The sequence below is a fragment of the Saccopteryx leptura genome, chromosome 2 (assembly GCF_036850995.1).
Source record: "Saccopteryx leptura isolate mSacLep1 chromosome 2, mSacLep1_pri_phased_curated, whole genome shotgun sequence".
NCBI lineage: Eukaryota > Metazoa > Chordata > Mammalia > Chiroptera > Emballonuridae > Saccopteryx > Saccopteryx leptura.
The window spans coordinates 217,640,210-217,667,701 of NC_089504.1; the positions used below are offsets into that span (position 1 = coordinate 217,640,210).

At 48.5% G+C, this 27,492-nt stretch overlaps 1 protein-coding gene across 3 annotated transcripts in view; it reads left to right on the forward strand.

The window, feature by feature from the left end:
* Nucleotides 1-27,492, forward strand: part of PRDM15 (PR/SET domain 15) — a 69,903-nt gene that overhangs the window by 38,952 nt on the left and 3,459 nt on the right. For all 3 annotated transcript variants that reach the window (XM_066370130.1, XM_066370132.1, XM_066370131.1), the window contains 12 exons: nt 1,303-1,470; nt 3,783-3,877; nt 5,104-5,235; nt 6,951-7,085; nt 7,912-8,075; nt 8,929-9,008; nt 9,301-9,420; nt 17,643-17,774; nt 19,390-19,473; nt 19,893-20,068; nt 23,908-23,988; nt 26,392-26,601. In XM_066370130.1, coding sequence (XP_066226227.1) covers nt 1,303-1,470; nt 3,783-3,877; nt 5,104-5,235; nt 6,951-7,085; nt 7,912-8,075; nt 8,929-9,008; nt 9,301-9,420; nt 17,643-17,774; nt 19,390-19,473; nt 19,893-20,068; nt 23,908-23,988; nt 26,392-26,601 — 1,577 coding nt within the window. The remainder of the gene's footprint in view (nt 1-1,302; nt 1,471-3,782; nt 3,878-5,103; nt 5,236-6,950; nt 7,086-7,911; nt 8,076-8,928; nt 9,009-9,300; nt 9,421-17,642; nt 17,775-19,389; nt 19,474-19,892; nt 20,069-23,907; nt 23,989-26,391; nt 26,602-27,492) is intronic.

Sequence of the window (27,492 nt, forward strand, 5' to 3'; positions counted from 1 at the left end):
ATGGAGTAAATTGTGATAAATGAACTGAATAGAATATTATGCAGCCACTAAAGTAAGCATGAACATGTTTGTAGAATAAGTACACATACTGCATATGTGTGAATGTGTGCACAGGGGATCATGTAGGGGCACCTGGACTACACCTGGGCTGCATATCAGGGTCACCTGAGGACTACTGTGGCCTGAGCCTCCTGAGATATTTTGGTTGTCACAGCTGGCTGTATATGGAGGTGCTAGAGGGGTTGGGTGCTGCAGAGCATCTGCAATGCCCAGGTCAGCCCCCACAGAGAATGAGTTGGGCCACATGTCACCAGTGCCCAGGCTGAGACCCTGGACCTGGGGTCCTTAGATGCACTCAGGGGCTCCATTGTGCAACAGCAAGAGCTCCATCCAACTCATTGTAGAAACCAGTAGGTTTGTGTGCAGCCTCAGGAATTTGTGTGTTTGGCAAACGTTTGCTGACTTCAGGAGCAGATCGGCAGGCTGGAGCCAAGGACTCAGAAATAAGGATGACACGGTGTGTCTTGAGGCCCTCTCTCTGGAGGGGGACCCACATTGTCATACCTACCTGCACAGGGTACCCAGGGGGTGGAGTTCTGGGCATCCAGTGGACTCAAGGGTTCTTGAGTTGGTGCTCCAGAGGGACCATGGGCAGTGAGGGGTGCCTTATGGGGATTGTATAAGTGATGACCCATGAGTGTGGGGCATTGGGTGAGGGGCAGAGCAGAGAACAAGACAGAGAAGGCTGGGGACCTGTGATGGGTATGAGGCCCTGCGATCCCTGAATTGAAGGGAGAGGCCAGGTGGGTTGGGCAAAGACAGACACCTGGAGAGTGCCAGTGCTGTTCAGGTGCCCATTGGCCCTACTGCTTGTGCCCAGCCAGAGCAAGCCTTTAGGGGAGCAAGGAGAGCCACGGGATATCCTGGCGCCTGGAGGGAGAGAGTTCAGTGAGACAAAGAGAGTGGGTGGGGACTTCCAGAGTTCCTGGAGAAACACTGTGACTCCTTACGAGGAATCATTGAATGCTGTGGGGGATGGGAATGTGGAAGAGGTTGGCAGGGCGAGGCTGAGCAGTGAAAGGAGGTGACCAGAATGTTTGCTTTCCACATTGACAACAGCGGCTCCAGCCTGGTGCCTGGGCAGAAGTTACAATAGCACCAGTGCCACAGCTTCCTGGCTGTGTGGTCCTCATGCGTCTCCGCCCCTCACCTGTGCCCACTGCCGTTCTCACAGCCTCATCGTGGAGCCTCCTCTGGTGCCATTTACCTAAAAGCTGCTGTGTTTGCTTGCTTCCTGGACAGATGACAAGACGTTCCAATGTGAGATGTGTTTCAGATTCTTCTCCACCAACAGCAACCTTTCCAAGCACAAGAAGAAACACGGGGACAAGAAGTTTGCTTGTGAAGTCTGCAACAAGATGTTCTACCGCAAGGATGTCATGCTTGACCATCAGAGGAGGCACCTGGAAGGTGAGCACACCTGCCCAGTGGGCGGGGCTAATGAGAGGGGGTGGGCCCACCTTGTCACAGGTTGTTTGGATGCAGTTTGTCTCTGCCACCATCTGATGGATCCATGGTGCTGTGGGAATTCAGCTCAGGCTGAGAGACAAGGGATCAATGGTGTCATGTGTTAATGGAAACAGCTGGAAATGTCCCAGGTGTTCAGTAGGGAAAGAGTTAAGGAAACCAGGCTCTTTATAGGATTGAATGTTATGCAGTCATTAAAAAAACATTTTTTTCAATGACTTTTTTAATATTACAAGAAAATGCTTTCGACATGCTAGAAAGTAGGAAGAAAACAGTGTATGAAGTTGTGCTTGGGGTACGCTTTCCACTGTGTGCATGGAGCAGAATGCTCCAGGTGGAAGCTGCTGGTTGTGCGTGACTGATTGTCCCTGGCTCCTCCTACTCTCTGTGTTTCCGGGTACCTGGATGCCCTCGCCATTTGCAGCAGGCTTGGAGCACGGGGGCAAGGGGGCTGCCTGTCCATGTGGTGGGTCTCTGAGAGCTCAGGCACAAGAGCTACATAGACTTCACTGAGGCCAGTTATGGGGTGAGATGAGGGGATGTGATGGAACCGGAAACATGTATGGGGTTTGGGAGACCTGGCGGGACAGACCCTGAGCTGTACGGGCAACAGCCGGAATGGGAAGGCATGGGCACTAACTAGAGAAGCACCTGGTGTGTCCCAAACCCCCTGGGAGACCATTAAAGAGCCTACTCATGCACACTTTCTTTAAAAGTAGCATTTTAGTGTTGGTAGTCCTGATTTTTATCCTGAAAGACGGCTCTCTTGCTGACCAGGCCTCCCTGAGCAAAGCACTTTTTCATAAAAGTTTGAAAAAATTGTCTTCTAAAGAATTGCAAAATGAAGTACCGTTAAGTCCTCAGTTAACAATGTCAGTAACTTCTGCAACTTTAAGTGTAACGGAACCAGTTCCACTGTAGGCTAATGGATATAAAGAAGAGTTAAGGTCCTTTGGCATCTCATCAATATTATGAGGAAATGACGCTGTTTGAGAACCCACTGCATATGCTTATTGGAAAATAAACTCAGCAAACCAAGTCGTATGTAAAGCCTGACTGTGCCACACAAATGTGTGTGTATACATATTGTCATGCCTTTTTTACAAGACCAGAGTCACATTTTATCCACACTTTTACCTGGCTGTTCTTTGTGTGGCCTCACAAGATCTACCACCTTTTCTTCTGTGATTTGTTGGATGGTGCATTTAGGGACTCACAAGCCAAATTTAGTGAGTGGGTGGCTTGGGTATGCTACCATGCCTATTTCCTCACCTGTGTGGTGTGGATGACTGACTTGCTTGACTCCCTAGGCTGGTGGATAGTTGAACTAGATCCGCTTGAATAGTCCTAAGTGCCAGCTACCATCGGAACTGCTAGAAGTTGGGTGTTTCTTGATTGCTAGATAGACACCTGTACCTGGATTGTATTTTACAACTTTATTTTACAAGTGATCCATAGCTCATCACTTTCTGCCAGAATAAATGATGCTGCTGTGGCTGTTTTGTGGTTGTCCTCTTCATGCTAGAGCGCAGTGTGAGCCTGCTCCGGTGCGATGTACACCTGGCAGCCTTTGGAAACGATGTATTTTTTTAGGTGTTCTTACCTCCAGCTCCACATTCACACCATGTGAGGTAGGAATGTCCCAGAACAGGTCGACTGTGTAGAAGAAGAGACGATGAGAGTGAATTTCACTCTTTTGTTGAAATATAACCTATTTCACACAAACTTCTAAGTCTGTTTTGATCTCGGTTATGAATAGTTATGTCTTAAAACCATAAATATTTTATCATCTGACTTTGCACCCTGATCCTGAGTAACTTACTTAATTTGAAGGATTAATACTAGCCTCTTTTTACTAAGAAACCTACCTACTTAGAGCCATTCCTGAGAATCCTGACTCTTCCCTGAGCCTTTCGATTGGGTACAGGCACCTTGTCTATAGTAGTTCATTACAACTTTTCCACATTGTGAAATTGGAAACACTCACTGCCCCCATGTTTTCAAATGTTTCAACTGCAAGAACCATGGTGTGGAACCCCATGAGTGCATGCGATCTCTTCCCTCCCTGAGAGCTTGTGTAGGAGCAGTGGTTAGTGCTGATGCCCACGTCCCAGCCAAGTGATGCCACCCACTCATTCATTGTGCCCACACCGTGGGCAGCTCTGTCTCCTGTCCTCTGGCAATGATACTGGGTTGAAGCAAAACTGACTGATACCACGTATTTACTCTCTCGCTTGGGCGGGTGGGCATTTCAGGAGTCAGGCGGATGAAAAGAGAAGACCTGGAGACCAGCAGCGAGAACTTGGTCCGCTACAAGAAGGAGCCTTCGGGATGCCCCGTGTGTGGCAAGGTAACGCTTGTGCGCTGCGCTGTAATCTGAAATGCAGAGTTCATCATTTCCTTAAGTTATAACCCGGAGCTCTGCCCACTGGCTATCCAGGGAGAAGGTTAGGGTGAAAATGGTCACTTGGGTTGTCTGAAGCCGCAGTGTCCACTCATTTGTGCCCTTGTCATTTTCGTCTTTTGCTGTCGAGCTGGGTCTCCAGTGAATGAGTTCAGAAATGAGTTTTCTCTTTTAGAGCGTTTTTCCTTTTTGCCTTGATTTCCACCTGTACACCTGGCTCTCACACTCTCACACTGTCCTTGTTTATGTCTCTAAGACATGTCCTCATGGCAGAGACTGGAGCAAGTGCACCGGGAAAGCAGGAGGTCTTGGGGCTTATTTCTATTCGTGGGTGCTGGTCTCTCCCATGGCATTTCTGAGTGACAACACCAACAACCTCATGCCACAGATGTTCCGTGGCATGTTCTCTGAGTGAGCAAAGCATGCCATCACCCTTATGAGCAGGTCCGTCCAGAGTGTGTCTGAGGTGGGCCAGCAGAGGGGCTAACTCCTGAGCTGGACCCTAAATGTCCCAAAGTGCACTCCCTGTCAGAGGAGCCTCGGGGCCCTGTCCAGCAGTGCAGGCCTGTGTCAGTCCTGTGCTAGAGCCCGTCCTGGCCCTGCCGCCTGAGCCATGGCAGGGTGCTGCAGAAACTGGTGCTATTCTTTGCAAATGAGCTTCATGGTCTTGTATTCCCTTTAGACTCACCTGCCACGACTTGAGAATGTGCAAAGGTAATTTGTGCACCCAGGACTAGAACTCGTGTTTCTCTCAGTATGCAGAGCACATGCTGCACAGAGGCATCCCAGAAGGACTTCCAAGTGGAGCAGGCTCTGTGCCATACAAGCAGGAGGTGTAGGGGGCCATAACCACCAGCCTGTTTTGGGTGCAGTTGCTGATTCTCAGCCACATGCCATCCCCACGACCCGCCTGATGCGGGAGCCCTGGAGCATTACCCTCAGCACCCCTCAGTAGTATACCCTCAGCAGTATCAGCTCTGGACAGTAGAGAAGCAGTGGCCGCAGGTGGACAGCCAGTGGTAACTTGGCCCAGCCTGCCGCCCTGTGGCAACATTACTGGAGTTTTTTACCTTTTCAGGAGAAAATGGAAAGTATTTTTATGGTTATGGTTTATCCAGCGAAGCCCGATGTTTGTGAAAGGCACCTTCATGTCTTGGTTCTTCGGCCCACAGGTGTTCTCCTGCAGGAGCAACATGAACAAGCACCTGCTGACCCACGGCGACAAGAAGTACACCTGCGAGATCTGCGGCCGCAAGTTCTTCCGCGTGGACGTGCTCAGGGACCACATCCACGTCCACTTCAAGGTGTCAGCCAACACCGCCCTTTCCCGGGAGCTCATCCAGGGGCAGGACGGGCCCTCAGGCCAGCATTCTAACACACTTCTCAGCTTGGTCACTCCGCCTCTTTTCAGATCAGTCCTCCCAACTATGTGCTGGCTGCATGCAGCCCCACTGCAGGGCTCCGATTAAAATTCCTCCCCACCAGTATGGGATGGTGGCATTTGCCTCAAGGAGTGAGGGTTGCCGGAGCTGGGGACACATTAAGGGCGGGAGGAATGCTGATCCAAATGAAGAAAGACGGGAGGGGCTGGGCCCACGTGAAGCTGGGAGCACACACCCTGGAGACGCCCACCTGTCCACAACTCGGTGACTACTTGGGGCAGCTCCCAGCCCTGGACACAGGTTGGAATTTTACTGGACAAAAACGAGAAAATGTGGTGATGAGCCACGAGAGTGTGGGAGGCTCCCAGTACAGGTGCAGAGCCACATGTACCAAGCTGGGGTGGGAGGAAGAGCCCAAGGTGGGCAAAGAGCCTCAAGGGAGGGCCAAGGGCTTAGACCTTACTGGGTTCCTGCCATGTCCCTCTTGGGACCTGCAGGTGCTACTCCTGGCATTCTTCTGAGCCTTCATGTTTCTCTCTGTAAAACAGGGCCCTGAGCCCTGTCACAGTAAGTGGGTTTCCAGGAGGACAAAATTGACCGAACAGAGGTGAAGGGCCTGGTAGGTCTGAGTACCCCACAGCAGTGGCCCTTAAGCAGGTGCTTGTCCTCCTCGGGATATTCTCTTCCAGAAAGAGTGCTATCCTTCCTTTGCTAATGGAAAATAGGGATTCAGTTTCAGTAAATGTGAGAATTTACAGTAGTAGAAATGGATCTTCAACCTTTGTGAAAACCTCTGCATTGGCCGGGGGGAGGAGGGGAAGAGAGGATAACGAACTCTTCAAAGCAACCCTGTTCCCCTCCCAGGGTTCTAAGTTTTGCTTATTGATGGAACTTGGCCAGCAATGCTGTGCGTCCTGGCAGCCTCTGCCTGAAAATGAGCAGTGACAGGGAGAGTGGAGAGCCATCCCCAGCGGCCGTCGGGAGTTACTAAGACAGGAAGCCAACCACCATGCATACCAAGCCCTGCTCCATTTCAGCTGTGGCTGGTGACTCCCTGCAATGCTGCTTTCTCTGCTTCTAGGCATGCATGCACACATGCATACTCACGCACGCATCACACACACACACACACACACACACACCTGCTCACCCCTGAGTGTGTTTCTGGCCTGTGGAATGACTGTTGGAGTGTTTCTTGCCGTATTTTTCAAAGATGTAAATAGAACTTTAGGAGGCAATCCCGGTCACGTCACACAGAAGGAAGCCTTAGAGTCCACTGATCCCACCCCACTGATAGAAGTCACTGTCAAGGACAAGAACGTTACGTGTTCCCAAGTTCAGGAAGCACCCGGCTCAAACCCAGGCACATGAGGCCAGTTTTTCTGTTCCCTGCCCTCACCCTCAGTGGGCGTCAGGGTTATCTGAATGCAAGCAGGGGCCTGGTGGGTTTGCCCTTAGGGAAGTGGGGTCAGTGCCTGTCTCACAAAGGATGTAGTAGATGGGAGCTCCAGAGAACTCCTACCCATCAGAGAGGCGCTGCCTTCTCCGTGGGGCGAACCTCCCCATTGCTGTGGAATAAATAACTGATTGAAGGCTTGCCAAGTGTGTTAGAAACTGAACTTTGTGACTTTTCCCAGGACATCGCCTTGATGGATGACCACCAAAGGGAAGAGTTTATTGGCAAGATCGGGATCTCCTCAGAAGAAAACGATGACAATTCTGATGAGAGTGCGGATTCGGAACCTCACAAGTACAGCTGCAAAAGGTGTCAGGTAACGGCTCAGGAATGTCAGGAAAGGCAGCTCAGACCAGAGGCTGCCAGACCCAGCAGGCTTGGGCTCCGTGGGCTGAGTCTGGGGTGGTGGCCACTCGTGTGGGCTGGCCCTGTATCACAGGTGTCCTGGAAGGCTGCCCAATGTCAACTTATGTTCTTAGGGATGGAGCATGGTCTCACGTGGACCACACTCATAACTGGTCTCCAGACTGGTCTGTGCATGATGGTGTGGCTACTAACTGGGTGGGGATCTGGCTTTGTGAATGTCAGCTGCATGGGGGCCCTCTCTCCCCTCTCCTTCTCTGTCCCTCAGACCAGCGGCCCTTCACCACATCCTGGCCCATGTGTGGAAGGGGGGCCTTGCTCAGAGGGGTGGTTTTGATCTCAAGGGGCACCAGGCTCCATTTTCAGCAGCAGCTACACAAGCACTGGTCCCTGCACTGGAGCCCACTGCTCAGGAAAGCACAGCTCACTCCCTGTCAGGCACAGGTGCCTGTGTTCTCTGAGCACCGCCCCTGTGTACTCATCCCAGCGCCTGGGCATTCACTGGTCAGGGCTGTGGGGTGGGCAAGAGACCGGGAGCTCAGGGCACTGCTGTTCTGGAGAGGAGGCTGGGAGGCCCAGGAGGAGCTGGGGTCCACTTTTCACAGCCCCCTGCTGCCGCTGCACAGTTTTACTCAGTGCTGCCCCTGCCCCTGCCCCTAGGAGTCCCCTTCTCAGGGTGACGGGCCCTTACCGGCATCCCTGCGCCTCGGTGTGCAGTAGTGCCTGCTGAGCTGCAGAGGCCGGGCTGAGCGTGGGGTGAGCCATGTGCCTGTCCACAGCTCACCTTTGGCCGTGGGAAGGAGTACCTGAAGCACATCATGGAGGTGCACAAGGAGAAGGGCTACGGCTGCAGCACCTGCAACCGGCGCTTCGCCCTGAAGGCCACCTACCATGCCCACATGGTCATCCACCGCGAGAACCTGCCGGACCCCAACGTGCAGAAGTGAGGCTCTTGGAGCTCCCAGGACACTAGTGCAGCGCGGGGCTGGGTGGTGCCCAGGGGAGGTGCAGAGAGGCAATGCTCAAATGGGCACTCTGTCTCTCTATGAGCCCGGCCGGTCCTGGGAAGTACCTTGCCTGTTTGTCCTGTCCCCCACCAGTCCTCCCGGGCCCACATACACCCTGCCAGGACTCAGCATGAACAGCCACATTCCAGGCTTGTGGAGCCACCAGAAGCCCTTTCTCCAGTGATTAGAGCCCCTGAATGCCCCACACCTGGCTGCAGCCCAGAGTCAGTGCTCTGAGCCTAGCAAGTGGACAGGTAGAGGCTGCAGTAGCCAGCTCAGGCCGCCGTAACAAAGTGGCACAGACTGGGCAGCCTGAACAACAGAAATGTATTGTCTCAGTGCTGGAGGCCAGAGGTCTGAGATCAAGGTGTCGCAAGCTGACTCCTTCGGGCTGTGAGATAATCTGCTCCAGGCCCTTCTCTGCGGCTTGTACATGGCGTCTTCCTTCTGTGTCATCACATGGTCGACTCTACCTGTCTCTCTGTGTTCCAATTTCATAAGGTGTTCTTTTCATAAGTACACCAATCATATGGGATTAGAGCCCACTCCAGTGACCGCATTTGAACTTAATCACAGTCACATTCTGAGGAGCTGGGGGTTGGGGCTTAAATGTGGATTTGAGTGGGGGAACACATTAAGCTCATGATAGCCCTGAAATCTTTGTGTCTTGTCATTTCCATTATACCTTTTGGCCTTACCTTTGCCGATCATGGTGCTCAGCGAAAGTGTGCCTGCTGCCTATGGTCCCTGCGGTTGTGAGGCCCGCCTGAGGCTTCTGTCTGGTTTCAGGTACATTCACCCCTGTGAGATCTGCGGGCGGATCTTCAACAGCATTGGGAACCTGGAGCGGCATAAACTCATCCACACGGGTAGGTGTTCCCGTCAGGACACAGGGCCCAGGCTGAGCTGGCCGGCCGGCCTTCTCTGCAGGCGCCCCTCTCAGTGCATTCTTCTGTCCACTTGCTCCCAGCATGTCTCTCCCAGGTCCTCAGTACCTCCTCCTTGCCAAAGAGCCCGAGGAGGGTTCTGAGGAGGCGGGAAAGGGATGGCTCTGTGCTTCCGGCTGTAGGGGGGCCACCTTCCCTCCAGTTACTGCCTGTGTGCTGTGACCGTGGATGCAGTTCTTCATGGGCTTGAAATTTGGATACGTTTGTTTGTAAGGTGTGAAGAGCCATGCCTGTGAGCAGTGTGGGAAGTCCTTTGCCAGGAAGGACATGCTGAAGGAGCACATGCGTGTGCACGACAACATCCGGGAGTACCTGTGCGCTGAGTGCGGGAAAGGTATGTGTGGGCAGGGTGCCCAGCCTCGCACAGACAGCTGGCTCACGGGCCTGCCGCCCGCCATGGAGCTCTCAGCAGAGGTGTGCAAGACCTGGCACATCGAAGTGAGAGGGGGGCGCCCGGCTGTCCAAGGTTGCCCAGACCTAATCGTATACTTTAAAAAGACCAGACAGGAAGTAAGCATTTAAAGGAGTGACCTAGAAGGAAAACAAAGTAGTCCAAAAGGCACAAAGACACGAAGAATTTGTTTGATTTAAAACAAATTGTTTTAAATTCAGGGAAATAGTACAACATGTAATTGTTTGAAATACAAAATACTAAGAATCGCCATGTGGTCTAAAGGGAGATGCAGAGTCCTCAGCTATGAACTGCTACTGACTAGACCCAGCTTTGTACTTAGACAGTGCTTTGCTGTCACCTGTGATCACTGTGACCTTTACAGTAATCAGGTGAAATTAGTTAAATAATAAACCTATTCGTGAAACATCTCATCAGTAAGTGAAATTAAAAAATAGATAATCCCAGTACATGCTAACATTTTAATCCATTTCTGTTTTTAGTATATGTGCTGCTGAAGCGAGTACTAACTCATTTCTGCTTTTAAAATAACCATCAAAACTATCCAGAAGCCTTACACTATGGACCTTTCTTTGGTTCTTCCAAGCGGCCACATATCGGAGAGCCCCAGACCCACCCTCGTTCACCTAAAAGAAAGTTTATCTGCTTTGCCATTAGGATCTTTTTAAAATTTTATATTCCATAAGGGTTTTACTTTTTTACTTTTTTTATGGAAACTTAAATGACATATAACATAGTGTAAGTATGAAGCGTACAGTGCATTAGTTTGATGCATTTATAATTGCAGCATGATTACTACAGTGCATCAGCTAACACCTTCACCACATCATGTAGTTAGCATTTCCTTTTTGTGTTGAGAACAGTTAAGATCTAGATTCTTAGCAACTTTGAAGTTTATAATACAGTACTGTGGACTATACTCAACCATGTTGTGCATGAGATCTCCAAGACTTAGTCATCTACTGTTTGTGCCCTTGAGTAACCTTTCCCCAATTCCCCGCACCCAGCCTCTGATAACCACCATTCTGCTGTTTTCACAAGTCTAATTTTTTAAGAAAGTACATATAAGTGATGCATAGTACTTGTCTTTCTCTGTCTGACTTATCTCACAGAGCATAATACCTCTAAAGTCTGTCCATGTTGTTGCAAATGGCAGGATTTCTTCTTTTTTGTGGCTGAGTAATATTCCATTGTATATATTCCATCTTTTTTATCCATTCATCTGTGATGGACACTGAGGTCGTTTTCTTTCTTGGCTATTGTGACTAATGTAGCAGTGACCATGGGAGTGCAGATATCTCTTCAAGATTCTGTTTTCCTTTCCTTTGGATACAGACCCAGAAGCGTGATTGCTGGGTTATATGGCAGTTCAATTTTTAATTTTTTGAGGGATTGCCATTCTGTTTTCCATGGTGGCTGTACCAGTTTTTATTCCCACCAACAGTACACAAGGGTTCCTTTTTTTTCACATCCTCACCAACATTTATTATCTCTTGTCTTTTTGATTAAAACCATTTAATCTGTGTGAGGTGGTATCTCATGGTGGTTTTGATTTGTATTTCCCTGAGGATTAGTGACTCTGAGCACATTTTCATTACCTGTTGGCCATTTATAAGTCTTTAGAAAAATGCCTATTCAGGTCCTTTGCCTATTTTTAATTGGATTATTTTCTTTTTTTTTTGCTATTGAGTGTATAAGCTCTTGTCCCTTATTTAGTATATGGTTTATGAATACTTTCTCTGACTCAGTAAGTTGTTTTTTTATTTTTATTTTTGGATTGTTTCCTTTGCTGTGCAGAAGCTCTTTAGTTTAATGTAGTCCTACATGTTTATTTTAGTTTTTGTTGCCTTTGGTTTTGGTGGCTTATCCAAGAAATCATGGCCTCAACCAGTGTCAAGGATCTTTTACCCTATGGTTTCTTTCAGGAATTTTAGGTTACATTTAAATATTTTTATCCATTTTGAGTTAATATTTGGAGGGGGGTAAGACAGGCTTACAGTTTCATTCTTCTACATATGGATTCCCAGTTTTCCCAGCAATGATTATTGAAGAGACTGTGTTTTCCCCATTGTGTGTTTTTGGCACCCATGTCAAAAATTAGTTGATTATATTTTGGGAGGGTTTATTTCTGGATTCTCTATTTTGTTCCACAGATCTATGTATCTATTTTTATGCCAGAACCATACTGTTTTGATTACTATAGCTTTTTGATATGTACTGTAATATATCAGGTATAGTGATGCTCCAAACTTGTTTTTCTTTCTTAGGATTACTTTGGCTACTTGAGGTTTTTCATGGTTCTGACCAAATTTTAGAATAGTCTTTCTATTTCTATGAAAAAATATCATTGGAATTTTTATAAGAATAGCATTGAATCTGTAGATCACTTTGGTTAGTGTGAGTACTTGCACAATATTAATTCTTCTAATTAGTGAACATTGGAAATCTTTCCATTTATTTGGTCCTCTTCAGTCTCAGCAATGTATTACAGTTTCCAGTGTACAGATCTTTTACCTCCTTAGTTAAATTTATTTCTGAGTGTTTTATTGTTTTCAATACTATTATAAATGGGGTTGCTTTCTTAATTTCTCTTTTATATAATTTGTTGTTAGTGTATAAAAATACAACTGGTTTCTGTATGTTGATTTTGTACTGTACAATTCTATTTATTCTAACAGTTTTTTAGTGGAGTGCTTAGGGTTTTCTGTATATCAGATTATATCTCTATGAACAGAAATAATTTTACTTCTTCCTTTCTGATCTGTATATGCTTTTTTTCGGTTGCCTATTTGCTCTGTCTGGTACTTCCACTATTATGTTGAATAGAAATGGTAAGAGTGGGCATCCTTGTCTTGTTCCTGATCTTAAAGGAAAGGCTTTTAACTCTTCAACATATTAAGTATGATGTAGGTTTGTCAAATTTGGTCTGTATTGTGTTGAGGAACATTCCTTCTGTACCTAATTTGTTGAACATTTTTATCATGAAATTATGTTGTATTTTGTCAAATGCTTTCTGTGCATCTCTTGAGATGATCATATGACTTCTATCTTTCATTCTATTAGTGTGGTATATCACATTAATTGATCTGCAGATGTTGAAATATCCCTGCATCCCAGGGATGAATCCCACTTGATCATGGTGAATGATCCTTATAATGTGCTGTTAAATTCAGTTTGCTAATATTTTGTTGAGAATTTTTACATTTATGTTTATTAGGGATATTGGTCTGTAATTTTCTTTTCTTGTGCTGTTTTTGTGTGGCTTTGGTATTGGGGTAATGCTGACCTTATAAAATGAGTCTGGGAGTGTTTCCTCCTCTTCGATTTTTTAAAAGAGTTGGAGAAGGATTGGTGTTAATTATTCTTCAGATGTTTGGTGGAAATCACCAGTGAAACCATCTTCCTTTATTTGGTTTTTAAAATCAAATAGAGCCTGACCTGTGGTGGCGCAGTGGATAAAGCATCGACCTGGAAATGCTGAGGACGCCAGTTCGAAACCCTGGGCTTGCCTGGTCAAGGCACATATGGGAGTTGATGCTTCCAGCTCCTCCCCTCCTTCTCTCTCTCTCTGTCTCTCCTCTCTGTCTCTCCCTCTCCTCTCTAAAATGAATTTTAAAAAAACATTAAAAAAATCAAATAGAAATGTATGAAGAAAACACAGTGCCCTGTCATTCCACTCATGGGAGAACCCCTAGCCCACTTAAAATAAAATCACATGTGAAAGGCTAAAGAATTAACTGCAGAGAAGAGCAGAGTGAGGAGCTCCTTTTCTCTGCACCCACAGTCCTCAGTTCCCTCCCCCAGAGGCAACAGTTCTCATCTGTCTCCCAAAATAATTTTGTGCAAGGGCAGCATGCAAATTGTTTTATTGAAAAAGTAACACACGCACCCAGCCGTGCATGATGAAGTTGTGATTCCCACCTCAGACCTCCGCTGTGCTCTTCCATAGGTCCATTGTTAATCATTTGCTAGGAACATTTCTAACAGTTTCTGTGCCTGTCTAGTGATGATCATGCTGGCTCAGCTCTATCCGCAGCTCTTCCAGCCCATTCCCCACCTGCTGCCCCCCCCATGTCTCTCCAGGTGGGCATGGAGAAACCATAAGCTATACCTAGGCTCTCAGAGGGGAACCCCCACCCACCCAAGTGCTGCTCAGCAGGCCTGGCTGGTCAGGAAGCGGTGCCAGGGCAGACACTGAGGTCAGAGCCACATCTTATAATATTATTTATATATTTGAAATGTATTTAATGTTTAAAGATTTCTTTTATGAGTCCTGAATACTTTCAGTAAATATTAGTATTAATTCTTGGGCTGCCACATTTATTTCATGTAACCCTGAAATGTTGGTACTGTCCTTTTGCCTTCATATCACAGTCATCAGCCCCTAATAGCAGATGCTCATGCTTATCAGTTCTTTCCATACCTTGCTTTTTGTTTACTTAAAATTCCATCTTAGCCTGACCAGTTGGTGTAGTGGATAGAGCATTGACCTGGGATGCTGAGGACCCAGGTTCGAAACCCCAAAGTTACTGGCTTGAGCTTGGGATCATCTACCTCAAGCTTGAGCACGGGGTTGCTGACTTGAGCATGGGATCATAGACATGACCCCATCGTTGCTGGCTTGAGCCCAAAGGTGGCTGGCTTGAAGCCCAAGGTCGCTGGCTTTAGCACAGGGTCACTGGCTCAGCTGGAGTCCCCCAATCAAGGCACGTACGAGAAAGCAGTCAGTGAACAACTAAAGGTGCTGTAATAACGAGTTGATGCTTTTCATCTCTCTGTCTGTCCCTGTCTATTCATTCCCACCCCCTACTCTCTCTCTGGTGGCGGGGGGGGGGGGGGGATACACATACACACACACACACATAAAATCCATCTTAGCATGACAGGTGAAGATTGCTTTGATTTTTCTCAAAACCTTGATAAGATTCACCCTATCTTATAACCAGACCCTTTTACTTATGTATTAAGGGTTACCATGTATACAGTCTTTTATCATTACAAATGATGTTGCTGGGAATGCTGTTGCATAGTATGCCTTTACATTTTTCCTTAGAAATTCAACACCCGACTGGGACTTTCAAGTGAGAGACTGTTAGAAGTAACGGGAGTCCTGTAACCTGGCAACCAGGGGCCAGTGTACCATGCCTGTTGGGTTTCCATGTACAGCAATAGTAGCTGAGGATAACAGGAAGATATCTTGTTCAAAAACACTTCACCTACCATGAAACGTGCACAGGACGAATTTTGGTGAGACAGCGTGTGGCCTGCATGAAGGACACCACCACACCAGGCCTTTAGAGAGATGCAAAGGGACTTGTTCCAGGTTAGGGCATTCTTAGTATTTAAAAAATACCTATTTTCCCAAAGTAAGTTGTAAATGCGATGCAGACTGAGTCCAAATTATAGTGGCGAGTCTTAAAATGTCCACTGTGTGGCAGTCGTGTCTATTTCAAAAACAGTTCTCAGGTTTCTTTTATAAACTGGAAAGAGAAACATGACTGTCACCCACACTGGCTGAGATGGGGAGGTCAGAATGGGGGGTGGACTTTATCATCTCTTTACTTCTGAGCATTTTGTTTCGTTTGTTTTTCAGGACCTTGTGTTACTTTTGTGACTTAGAATAAGTGTATTTTGGAAGTATATGGGAGAGAGGTGCTGGTTGGGGCAAAACAACACAAACCAGCTAGCTCCCTTCTGCTCATTTATCCACTGGGTGCTGACCCTGCGAGGACCTTCCCATCAGGGTCAAAGCCAAGGTGCCGCTGACCCAGGCACAGCCTGGAGGAACAGCCAGTACTGGAGAGGGGAGGAGGCAGGCACGCTCGCAGACTCTGGTATAGTTGGGTGGGCAGTTGGGCAGTTAGCTGCAGCTGGAAACCTGTCCTGTTACCACCTGCTCTACAGAATGTGTTTGCTACGTAAAGATGTGTTCACTGCTGCACTGTCTGTGATGGGACAGTTTAAAACACTGAGGAATTAATTACAGTGGACTCAGAGCCTCCGCACTGTTTCCCCCACCAGGAATGCTATTTCCCCAAGTAGCTCTTGGCCTCCCCCCCACACACACACTCACTCTTTCAGATGCCTCATCTGAGGGGGATCCCCTGATGTCCCTCCCCATAATGAGCCAACATTCTGGCCGCCTCCCCTCCTGCCATCCCCATCTGCTTTGTCCTGCTTCTCTTTATGGCTTTTCATGTGACACTTTGCCTTTGCTTGTCTGTCCCTCCCCCATGAAGCTGGGGACCTTGTTTGGCTCTCTGTTCAGCCTCTGGGACCTGGAACAGTGTCAGGCTGTGGTAGGAGCTCAGCTGTCTATAAAGGACAAATATAAGCCATTAGTTGTATGAGATGCACTGTTGAAAGCAGTGCAGTGGTCAGGCCAGACCTGAGGTAGAGGTGATATCAAATGGTAGAGTTAACAGAAGTGACCAGACAGCAGAAGGTCCAGGAGGATCCAGAAGGTCCTGGGGTACATGGCCAGAATGTACCCAGGTGTGTGTCCCATCGCCAGCATGACTTGGAAGGGCAGGCTGCTGGAGCGCCATCCTGTGGGCTAACTAACCTCTGGTCACCTGTAATTTTTTTCACTAGGACTATATAATGATTTTTGTGTGTGTGTGTGTGTATTTTTCTGAAGTGAGAAGCAGGGAGGCAGAGAGATAGACTCCCACATGCGCCTGACCGGGATCCACCTGGCATGCCCACCAGGGGGCGATGCTCTGCCCATCTGGGGCGTTGCTCTGTTGCAACCAGAGCCATTCTAGGGCCTGAGGCAGAAGCCATGGAGCCATCCTCAGTGCCAGGGCCAACATTTGCTCCAGTGGACCCTCGGCTGCAGGAGAGGAAGAGAGAGATAGAGAGAAAGGAGAGGGGGAAGGGTGGAGAAGCAGGTGGTCATTTCTCCTGTATGCTCTGGCCGGGAATTGAATCCGGGACTTCCACACGCTAGGCCAACGCTCTACCACTGAGCCAACCAGCTAGGGCCATAATGATTTTCTAAAGGGAAAACGCCTGCCCTGCAGTTGGTGCCAAGCCCACACATGTCCTTCCTACCCTGTGGCGGAGGAACCCCTTTCTGCACATACAAGACAAGAGGACAGCATTTCAGGGACTTCTACTCCCTTGGCTATCTTGGCCTCACAGTTTCATGGCTGATGAGGGAACGCAGCCAGGCTGCTCACTGAGCCGAGGGTTTAGAGTCCCAGCAGGAGCTGGTTTAAGTTCATGTCTCCATTGACCGCTGCAGAGGGTGTTCTGGAAAACCTGGAAGGGAGCTGATGACCAGCTGAAGAGAGGAATCTTAGGGCACAGTAGTCCTCCCACTGCTGTTACTAAGGGCAGTAAGAGTTATCTGTCCCCATCACCCCCCTTGCAGAGGCCATTTTCTGGGTGGTGGTGAGTTAGTGGTGACCAGTGTCACTTGCTGGCTCAGCCTGTAGCCAGTGGGACTGGATGTGTCTGCTGTGAGCTCATGAGCTGCTGCTCCCCTGCTCCACAGTGTCTCCTGCCTGCAGCCCCAATAGGTGCACACTGGCCCTTCCTGTGCAGCATCGCCACCTAGTGGGTGTCCCAGGCCAAAACCCTCAGCCAGAGTCACATCCTGAACTGGGTAGTCCCTTCTCCACTGGCCTGAGTAAGGTGGTGTAGTAAAGGTTGACTTGGTGAAGTTAAAGTCTCTGCTTAGACTGGAGAGCTAGAATGTCCCAGGGTGTTATTCCTGACCTTCCTTACTTTTACATCACCAGTATCAACAGGAAGCTGCAGGAGGCTTGTAGGTCTCTTCCCCCGTGACTGGACTGAATCACAATATACACTTGTGACATTTACCCATAGGTCTCATCGTTCCGAGCACTAACCATCAGGGTGGGACAAGGCACTGTCTCTAGACGTTGACTGTAAATCCTAAGGGCTCTCAGTGGCTCAGCTGCCCAAGTTGGTGGGAGAGCCTTTTTAAGAGGAACCCCTCAGCCCCGTCTTTCCCCTTCATTCTTTCTGTGGTCACTGAGAGCTGTGTCTGCCAGAGGGTCCTGGGTACGGGCATAGTCGGGGGTCCGGGCGCCAGCACTGTGGGAGGTGCAGGTCAGGGGCGCGGCACTGGCACAGGGGGGCGTGGCAGGCACCCACCTGCTCCTGTCCAGCAGGCATGAAGACCAAGCATGCGCTGCGCCACCACATGAAGTTGCACAAGGGCATCAAGGAGTACGAGTGCAAGGAGTGCCACCGCAAGTTCGCGCAGAAGGTCAACATGCTCAAGCACTACAAGCGGCACACTGGTGAGTTGGCTGGAGCGCTAGCATGTGGTAACCACCGGGCCATGTGGTGAAACGGCACTGAAAAGAGTGCCTCCTGGTTTCTCACTTTATTTGGCTCCCAATAAGCCCGAGTCTGAGCGAGCTCCGAGAGCTCCAAATTCCGGGAGCTGCGGATAAGCAGCCTTCCTGCAGGCACCCAGTAACTCGCGTCACTGCGCATGCGCACAGGAACCAGTCGCTGCCGGGCTCGCCAGTGGGAATTTGGTGACACCTGCCAGTTCTGCCCTGTCCTTACCCTGCGTAGCCATTGGTCTGCGAGAATGTGTGCCCCGGGAGTGATCAGATAGGGGCCCAGAAATGTGTACAAGCTGATCTGGACATCTTAAGTGTCCATTAGTAGGGCAAAGGCTAAATTGTGCATCCACAAAAGAGAAGAATGCATCCATTAAAAGTGATGAGATACGTGTTACTGTGCATAAGGTTATTGACACAATGAAAGGAAAAGCAGCCTCTGCAACATCAAATATGAGCCATTGTTTATACAATCTTTATATACAGGTAAATGTGTGTGTAAGAGGGAATTAAGATAGACATGAAAACAGAAGGAAGTTAACCTCAATGGTGGAATTTGAGTATCTGAGTATGACATTTCTAGTGAGAACCTCTCCACCTTGTCTGTGTCCTCCCTGAAATGGCCTTGCGTCCTGCCACCGCCTGGCCCGTCTGCCTGTACACCCACCTCCCTCCTCGCCCCAGCTCCCCAGACTGCCACGCAGGTGTGCCAGGCTCCCCATGTCACTGGGGTTGTACGGACATGTGCTGTCCTTTTCTTCCTGGGGAAGCTCACCCATCACCTGTTTTGCCTTCTCTGGGAAGCTTTTTCATTCCCCCAGGACTGGGCCATGACCTACTTCTAGGTTCTGCCATCCTCCACACTCCGCCTGCTTCAGCACCCACTGCTAGGGGGTGGTGTTGACTTCTATTCCTGTCTGCCCTTTCTCCAGCCACAGTGAGCCCAGAGCCCTGCGCCTACTGGGAGCTCCATACATAGTCACAGGACCAAGTTGGCTGGACCCTTAAACTTACTTGTCTTGTTATATTTCGGGGGAAACTTCATTTAAGAGACTTTTTCAGGGTCCACATTTTTGTCAGTTTGGGGAGTAAATGGGACTGATGCCCCAATGCTTGCTCACAAGGTTGCAGGCAAGCAGCAAGATTGCCCCAGACCAAGTGACCAACCAGTGGGAGCATTGGGATCTAGGATGAACTGATGGAACCCCTAACAGTAACCACCCAAGTTTCATAAATGCGATATCTGCCTTCCCTTGTCATGAACTAATGCAGTATAAAACTCAGTGAATCGGATTCTGCTCATTCAGAATGTCTGGCAGCCCTGTGGGCCCCAGGCTGAAACTGACCTGCCCCCCTTTCTGAAGCAAGTCCTTGCTAAGTCACCTACAGAGGAAAAATTCTCTAAGCCCAGTCTTCTGCTGATTGGAAGTGTGCTTACTTTGTCTGCAGGCAATCTTCCTTCCCCCACAGCCTCTCCAAACACCAAAGTGTGTCAGGGACAAGACACCTGCTGTGTGTAAAGCACTATGAAACATCTGAAATTAAATGTGCTTTTTTTCTGCAGGGATTAAAGACTTCATGTGCGAATTGTGTGGAAAGACTTTCAGTGAGAGAAACACGATGGAGACCCACAAGCTCATCCACACAGGTAAGCGGGGTGCAGCCTGAAGGAATGTGCTGGCCACATGCTGCAGTCCCAGTGTTGGGTGGGAGCAGCTGTGTGACCCTATAATGTAGACTGCTTTAGAATGTTTGGTGCCATCCTACCTTAGTGGTAGTCCACTGCCCCCATTAAGCCCAATATAACTTTCAAATATCTATTCTTGAATTTTCAAATATTGGAGCAAATACGTGGCTCCACACTCAGGGAGGGAGGAGGCCACTGTCATACTCATCTCAGGCTGTGCTTGTTCCCATGGACTGACATAGGGGACCATCCCAGCAGCATGTGGAAAGGGGTAAGCACCCTCCCCACCTTTCTTGCGTTCTGTGGGACAAACTTGCTCATGACCTGTGCTTGTCTTTTCTTCCTCATGTGTGTGTCTGTATGTGTGTGCCTGTGTGAAGTGGGCAAGCAATGGACGTGCTCCGTGTGTGACAAGAAATATGTCACTGAGTACATGCTGCAGAAGCACGTGCAGCTTACCCACGACAAGGTTGAGGCACAGAGCTGCCAGCTGTGTGGGACCAAGGTGTCCACCAGGGCCTCCATGAGCAGACACATGCGACGCAAGCACCCAGAGGTGAGGGTCCTTCTCCCTGCCCACAGCCCACACCAACCTGGTCCCTCTGCCCTCTGCCTAGTGCGTACGCCACTGCCCTCAGACCCCACCACCCTGACTTACTAATCTGTCTCCCTTTGCAGACCCAGAATTCCTCGAGGCAGGGCTTGGGTCTTACATTCCCTCTGAATTGCAATGATTGCACGTAGGAGGGAGGCACTGAATGAATGAACAGAATAGAAGAGTCTCACCTATTATTTGCTAAGATTATAAAATAATTCTCACTGGAATTACAGCAAGATGGAATTACAGCCCTGCTCCCTCGCCCCATTCTTTCCTTTGGAGTGGCTAATAAAATGTGCAGAACGGGGAGTGTCCAGGTGGTGTTGGGGGGCTGATCACTGGGTGGCATTGAGGACCCAGAAAGAGCAATTCTAGGGGCAAGAAGACCCCGGCTTGCCTGGGAATTTGTTCTAAAGGAAGATTCAGAGCATTAAATAATTCGTTGTGTTTTAAAAAGAAACAGACTGAGAAGCAAAACTAGAAGGAAATGCAGGTAAATAGCTCTCAGATCACTGAAAGGGAGAGACTCTAAGCACAAAAGCAACAAATAATGTCACTAACAACATCAACAGATTTGACTACATAAGCAGCATAACACTTAGAACTGATGTAGTTAAAAGACGAGGCAAAGGCCAGCTGTGTGTGTAAGATATTACTGTCACTCACAGATGGTGACTACTATTAGAGATGAGGAGCATTCAGTGAGAAGAACATGGGGTTCACAGTGTGTTCACTAGAGGCAGTTCATGAACGGAAGTGCACGTGATTGGAGAACAGGAAAAGGCACTTGCCCTCACTGAATCCTGGAAACAGCCTCTCTCCACTGGATGAGCAGGAGGTTTTTAGAGTCAGAGGGACCATGCTGGCTGGCATGAGGTAGACGCTGCCGCAGGTGTCCTCTGGAAGGCAGCATGGCGGTGTTCCCCATGTTTTAGGAGTGATCCTTTGAATACCTCAATGTCAAGCAAGAAGAATGGGTTAAATTAGTGATGGCTTAGCAATGTGCTTGATTCTATAAACAGAATTCTTTTTTTTTTAAATTCCTTTTAGAGAAGTGCAGGTGGCAGGGTGGGGGGGAGAGAAGGGCAGGGGGAGGAGCAGGAATCACAACTTCCATATGTGCCTTTGACCAGGCGAGCCTGGGGTTTCGAACCAGTGACCTCAATGTTCCAGGTTAACACTTTATCCACTGCACCATCACAGGTCAGGCTAAACAGAGAATTCTAAATAAAATTGCGACTTGCTCATTGTAAAAACCCAGGATGCTCTGTGTGGGTATATATAGTCATACATGTTGTATGTGTGTACAACACTCACCTTTATAATGTAAGAGAGACAAGTGAGCAAAGGAAGAAAACAACAGTACACAGTGGCTTTCTCTCAGTGGTGAAGCTATGGGTCATTTCTTCCTATTTTCTCCATTTTTAATAATTTCATTTAATGTGCAGAAATTACCTTCGCCGTCATGAAAGCAGTTAGCCTCACTGTGAGAAGTGTACCTTTCCCCTCTGGATCCATGCTGTGCCCTCCCGGGCAGCCTATTCCAGCGGTTCAGGGAGCACCAGCTCCTCCAGGCCGATGGGCCCAGGCCACGCACTCGTACATGGAGCAGGACTCTTCTCAATCCGCCCCCAGCCAGTGTTTCTTCACCCAGAAAAACAAAGTCTTGCACAGGACCCTGAAGTGTCAGCAAACATGGCATCTCAGGTCTAAGAGGGCTCAAGCAGGCACTGCAGACTCACCATTGGCACTGAGGAGTCTGAAGTTTGAGCCCTTCTGCTCCTTTGTGGGTCTCCAGTTCGGCATAAACAGAGTGTGCAAGTTCATGTTTACTGACTGGGTGTGCATTACAGGGTGGAGAGAGAGGACAGGCCAACGCAGAGCTCTGTGCTCAATAGATGTTATTGTCTACCGAGTTCTTTCCTGGGCTGATGATCACTTCCTCATGGATCACCCTTTGTACCTGCTTTTCAAACTGCGGCAGTGTGTTCCCCATCATCCACTCCTCCAGCATGCCCACCCCGGGCAGATCTGGTTACTGGAAGGGGTCGACTGGCAGATGAAGAGTAGAGAAGCTGCCACAGTGACTCTTCTAGCCTCAAGCCTTTAGCCTGTTCTCTCTTGGCCATCCCTTTGGATCATGTCGCTGTCATTCCATTCTATATATTGGTCCAAACAAATGCATTGTAAGCATCTGCTAGTGATGAACCCTGTGGAGTTGGCCAGCTAGGTGCCCCACCCAGGATGGGAGACAGAACGAGGAAGGAGACAAGTGGTTAAGTGATTACAGGGAAGAACCGATGATGTGGAGGAGGTGCATCAGAGAACATGGCAGAGGGAAGGGTGGGCAGGGACTCGGGTGGGCTCTGCTATGGTGTGAGGCCTGGCTAGGTGAAAGTGAGTGTCACTGAGCCTCACAGCACGTCCCGCAAATAAGCGCAGGCTCTGGGGCCAGGATCACCGGAGGCAGACTAAGACGTTTAGATGCCAGGCATTGACTACTTTCACATCTTCGGAATCTTTCAGAATTGATAGTCTGTGAGGGCTTCAAGGGATGGTCTTTCTCTCTACTTTGAATGAATTTGCATTTTAAAAATTAAAACACACAAAAAATTCTTGACTTATGAATGCTTCTGTGGTTGTTCTGTAGCACCAGCTTCTGGATTGTGTTTCTTGGACACTGATAGCATGTCACTGTTGGTGGTGGTGGAAGTGTTGATGGTAAAAGTCATGGTGGTGATGGTGATCATGGTGACAGTGATTATGGTGACAGGGATGGAAAACACTTCAGTGTCTTTTGGCTGCTTTTACTGAGTTTTGCAGTATCGCAGTTGCACTTGGGTCCTCAGTGCCACAATCAGCATTTATATCAACCTGAAACATACATGCCACTTTGTTTGCCATCCTGTCAGAGACAGGCCCAGCCCATCCATCCAAAGCTGCTTCTATTATCTTTCTTAAATAAGCCACACCCAGACTCTACAGTACATAGTCTCCCATTTCTGTTTTCCTTATTTGAGCAAAAATGTAGATACTTGCAAAGCTGTTTGGATGAAGAACACTTGCAGACTTTTACAGTTTTCCCTAATCTTATATAGTTTTTCCACAACTACTTGCCATTTTTTAGTAACTTGCTGTTATTGCACCTTTTTGGAGTGTTCGTGCTCTCTCTGCACGTGTGTTCTGTTGTCTCATGATTTGATTCACTTAAGTAATCACAGTCACAGGGACTTCTGGCATAGGCAGTTTCGTGTACGGGATTAGGTGTCGGCCACCGGGACTGGTGGGAGGAATAGATGTATGGGCCACGGGAGGCAGTGAGCACAGCGTGGGCCCACACACTCAGGGCTGGGCAGTGTGGCTCTCAGAGGGAAGGTGGGGGCAAAAGTACTTGCACATGGGTCAAGGAAAAAAGCAAAGAGTTTAAGGTATAAATGTCTTAGTTTTGGTGATTCTTTGCCCAACACTGGTTTGAAATAGCAAGATTCACTGAAATTTCATTTACTGAAAGCACATTAGCAGGCAAAAAGGGGAGGAAATACAGTGTTCCCCCTTGGGCATGGGTGGGTGGGCATGAATCGATGCCTAGACAGGTTCAAAGGCATTCTCCACTTTGCAAGAGCATTGAAGACACTTGAGATGAGGACACATGGTGTGAGGGAAAGACAGGTGTGCATGAGATTCTGGAAGCAAGGTTTCAAGGTCAGCCCTGAGTGGAGCCAAAGTGGAAACATGGGGATGCCCATGAGGGAGTAAAGAGAGTCATCCCTGGCTCACTGCCTCATGCTCTCCCATAGGTTTTGGCCGTGAGGATTGATGACCTGGACCACCTCCCAGAGACCACCACCATTGATGCCTCCTCCATCGGCATTGTGCAGGTGAGCACAGAGCAGCCCTGCAGGCGGGTGTTTCATGGGACTTCTAGATACACACATCCCATGGGCGGGGCCTCCAGGGCTCAGGCAGGTGTCAGGAGCACTTTGGGAAGCCCCATAGCCCTTGCCTCTTGTCTCACTTTTTGTTTCACATTCTGTCTTTTTGGTCAGTCTTCTCCCTAAGAGCCTTTTAGTTTCTGTAAGTTTCTAGAACTTTAAAGAATCAGCTCATGTGATGTGAAGGCTGGTAAGTTTAAAATCTGCAGGGCAGAGGGCAGACTGGAGACCCAGAGAAGACTTGATGTTACAACTCAAGCCTCAAAGGCCAGTGGAGGCAGGATTCCCTTCTCCTCCAGAGACCTCAGTCTTTTCTCTTAAGGCCTTCACCTAATTGGAGGAGGCCCACCCACAATGTAGAGGGCAATCGGCTTTACTCAGCACCACTGATTTTGATGTTAATCTTGTCTAAAAAATACCTTCACAGCAACATCTAGACTGGTATTTGACCAGACAAGTGGTACCCTAGCACAGCCAAGTGGACACTTAAAATGAACCATGGCAGGTAGTTTCCAGAAAAGCTTAGCGAGTTATATCATTATAAGATAATTCATTTTAGCCCTGGCTACATAGCTTGATTGGTTAAGCACTGTTCTGAAGTGCAGAAGTTGCTGGTTTGGTTCCCGGTCAGGGCACATACAGGAACAGAATAATGTTCCTGTCTCTCTCTCTCCTTTCTTCTCTCACTAAATTTTTTTTTAATTAAGAAATTAAAAAATATTCATTTTAAATGTATTAGATGAACTTAACTTTTTAAAAGTATCTCTATCACTATCTTTATAAAAATTTCCTTTTATTATAAAAAGAACATGTCATACTCTGAGCTACTTTATTTTTTTTATTTTTATAAAATTTAATTTCAAAGTGAAGATTGTTTAATCATTTTAGAGCAGTCAAAATACAACATAAGACTGGTGTCTGAAAGCAATCATTTTACCATATGTATTTTATTTTTTTACACTGAGCTACTTTAAACTCACATTTATACCTCTTTCTTTGGAAATGGTGTTTTGAGCACAGCGATCCATTGCCAGATGCACTGAGTGAGAGTGAGGATGCCTGTGGTGCCCCAGAGGCCCACACCACCCCCGGCGAGGGCAGTCCCACGGTGACCATGCCCTGGCAGGCTTCCTGTGGGTCTCTCTGCCATCGTTCGAACCAAGTCTCCTGGGGTGGCACCAGGGGTCCAGGAGGGGTAGAGGACGACCAGAGTGGAGACGCTCAGTAGCCACCAGTGGCCTCTGTGATTCTGCATGAGCCCAGTGTGGGTCAGAAGAATGGCCATGGTGCACCAGTTCCCAGAGAAGTGTGTGTGTACTATCTGGGGTTGCGTAATGGCCATGCCCTATGTGCCTAGCAATCAGCTAGAAAGAGATGCCCATCTAGTTCTTATGCTTAAACCCATTATGACCCAGGGTTGATTCTGGGGATGAGAGCCCAACGTGGAAACATTCTCAGCCTTGGGCTGAGCTCACTAGGGCTGAGATGGTAGCTTAAAACTTTGTGGGGTTTTTTTTGTTTGTTTATATTTTAGCACAAAATATTACTTTTAAAGATATAACTTGTATTTAATTTCCTCCACTTAAAAAAACACTCTGAAACATGCCTCAATCTTTAGAAATTCAAATGAGCAGATAAGCTGTCATCACTGTGTTTCCTGTGGCAATTTGTTGGCCTGAGAGCCTCACTACTGACCCTGGAGTGTGTCCGGGGACTGTGCTGGGACCACGCTGACTACCATGGGCTTCCAACCCATTGACTCACATGTTGTTTGCTTGTGTGCTTATTTATTTATTTTTTAGATTTTATTTATTCATTTTAGAGGGGCGGGGGAGGAACAGGAAGCATCAACTCCTGTATGTGCCTTGATTGGGCAAGCCCAGGGTTTTGAACCAGCTACCTCAGCATTCCAGGTTGATGCTTTATCCACTGCGCCACCACAGGTCAGGCTATTTATTGATTTATTGATTTAATGAGAGGCAGGGAGGAGGACAGACAGACTTATACATGTACCCCAGCCGAGATCCACCCGGCAAGCCCCCTACAGAGCAATGCTCTGCCCATCTGGGGCCATTGCTCCATTGCTCTGGCAACTGAGCTATTTTAGTGCCTGAGGCAAGGCCAAGGAGCCATCCTCAGTGCCCAGGTGCCAACTTGCTCAAACCATTCAAGCCTTTGCTGCATGAGGAGAAGAGGGGGGGAGGGAAGGGGTATAGAAGCAGATGGGTGCTTCTCCTGTGTGCCCTGATCAGGACTCAAACCGGGACTTCCACATGCCAGGCCAACACTCTACCATTGAGCCAACTGGCCAGAGTGACCCACGTGTTGTTGAAACTTCTCTTCCTGCAGCCTGAACTGGGCCTGGAGCAGGAGGATTTGGCAGAAGGGAAGCCCGTGAAAGCCAGCAAGAGGAGTCACAAGAGGAAGCAGAAGCCAGAGGAGGAGGTGGGGGCGCATGTGCCAGAGGACGCGACCTTCAGCGAGTACTCGGAGAAGGAGCCCGTGTACACAGGCAGCGTGGGCGATGAGACTGACTCTGCGGTACAGAGCATCCAGCAGGTCGTTGCTCCTGTGCTGGGGCCCCGTCGCCGTTGCCGTGGGGGGGGGCAGCTGCCCCGGGCACAGGGCGTGGGGGGTCGTCTACCTGCACCCTCCCCTGTCTCCTGAGCCTGTGGGTGCCTTCAGCACATGCCCGTTTTTCACCTCAGCACTCTCCCACCTGAGTGGTTCCTGGTGTAGCCCAAGCCACACTTGGCTTTGTGAGCAGTGGCACAACATTCTGAATGTTCAGGAGAGCCAGCTCTGGGGTTGGGAATGGGGAGATTGTAAATGGCCTATGTGCATCCCTTCATTGCGGAAGTGGGGCCAGTGCACCTGCCCACCAGTCAGGGAGAGCGGGCCCTGCAGACCGCGGGAGCCGTCCAGAGAGGGCAGAGGAAGGTCAGGCCATACGAGGTCAGCCAGTCTGCGATCTTCAGTGAGATCTTCTGATCTGCTCCTCCTCCATCCCTCCAGTTTGGGGCCCCCTTCCTACAGCGTGTCCGAACCACACAGACATCCTACACTTATTTAGCCTTTCTTTCATCTGTGTGCACGAGGAAGAAAGCTGCTTTGTTACTTATTAGCTGTCACTACTGCAGACTTGTTCATGGCCCTTTTAGCTTTCTAGCTGAGATTTTCATTGACCAACAGCAAGGCGCTTCAGAGGAGTGAACATACCATGAAGAGTATACACTCTGTCTTTCTTGTTTTAACTTTTCTCTGTTTTTTTCCAGCCAGTGAAATCATTTGTTTCTCAGTTCTACCTATTGACCTCTAAGATCATGTCGGTGACTTGTTTCTCTTTTTCACTAGAGTTATTGTTTGAGGACAAAAGTAATCTGATTTAGTCTTTTACCCAAAGATACCTTGCCCGTCTCCTTTGGGCATATGATTATTCAGCATGATAAC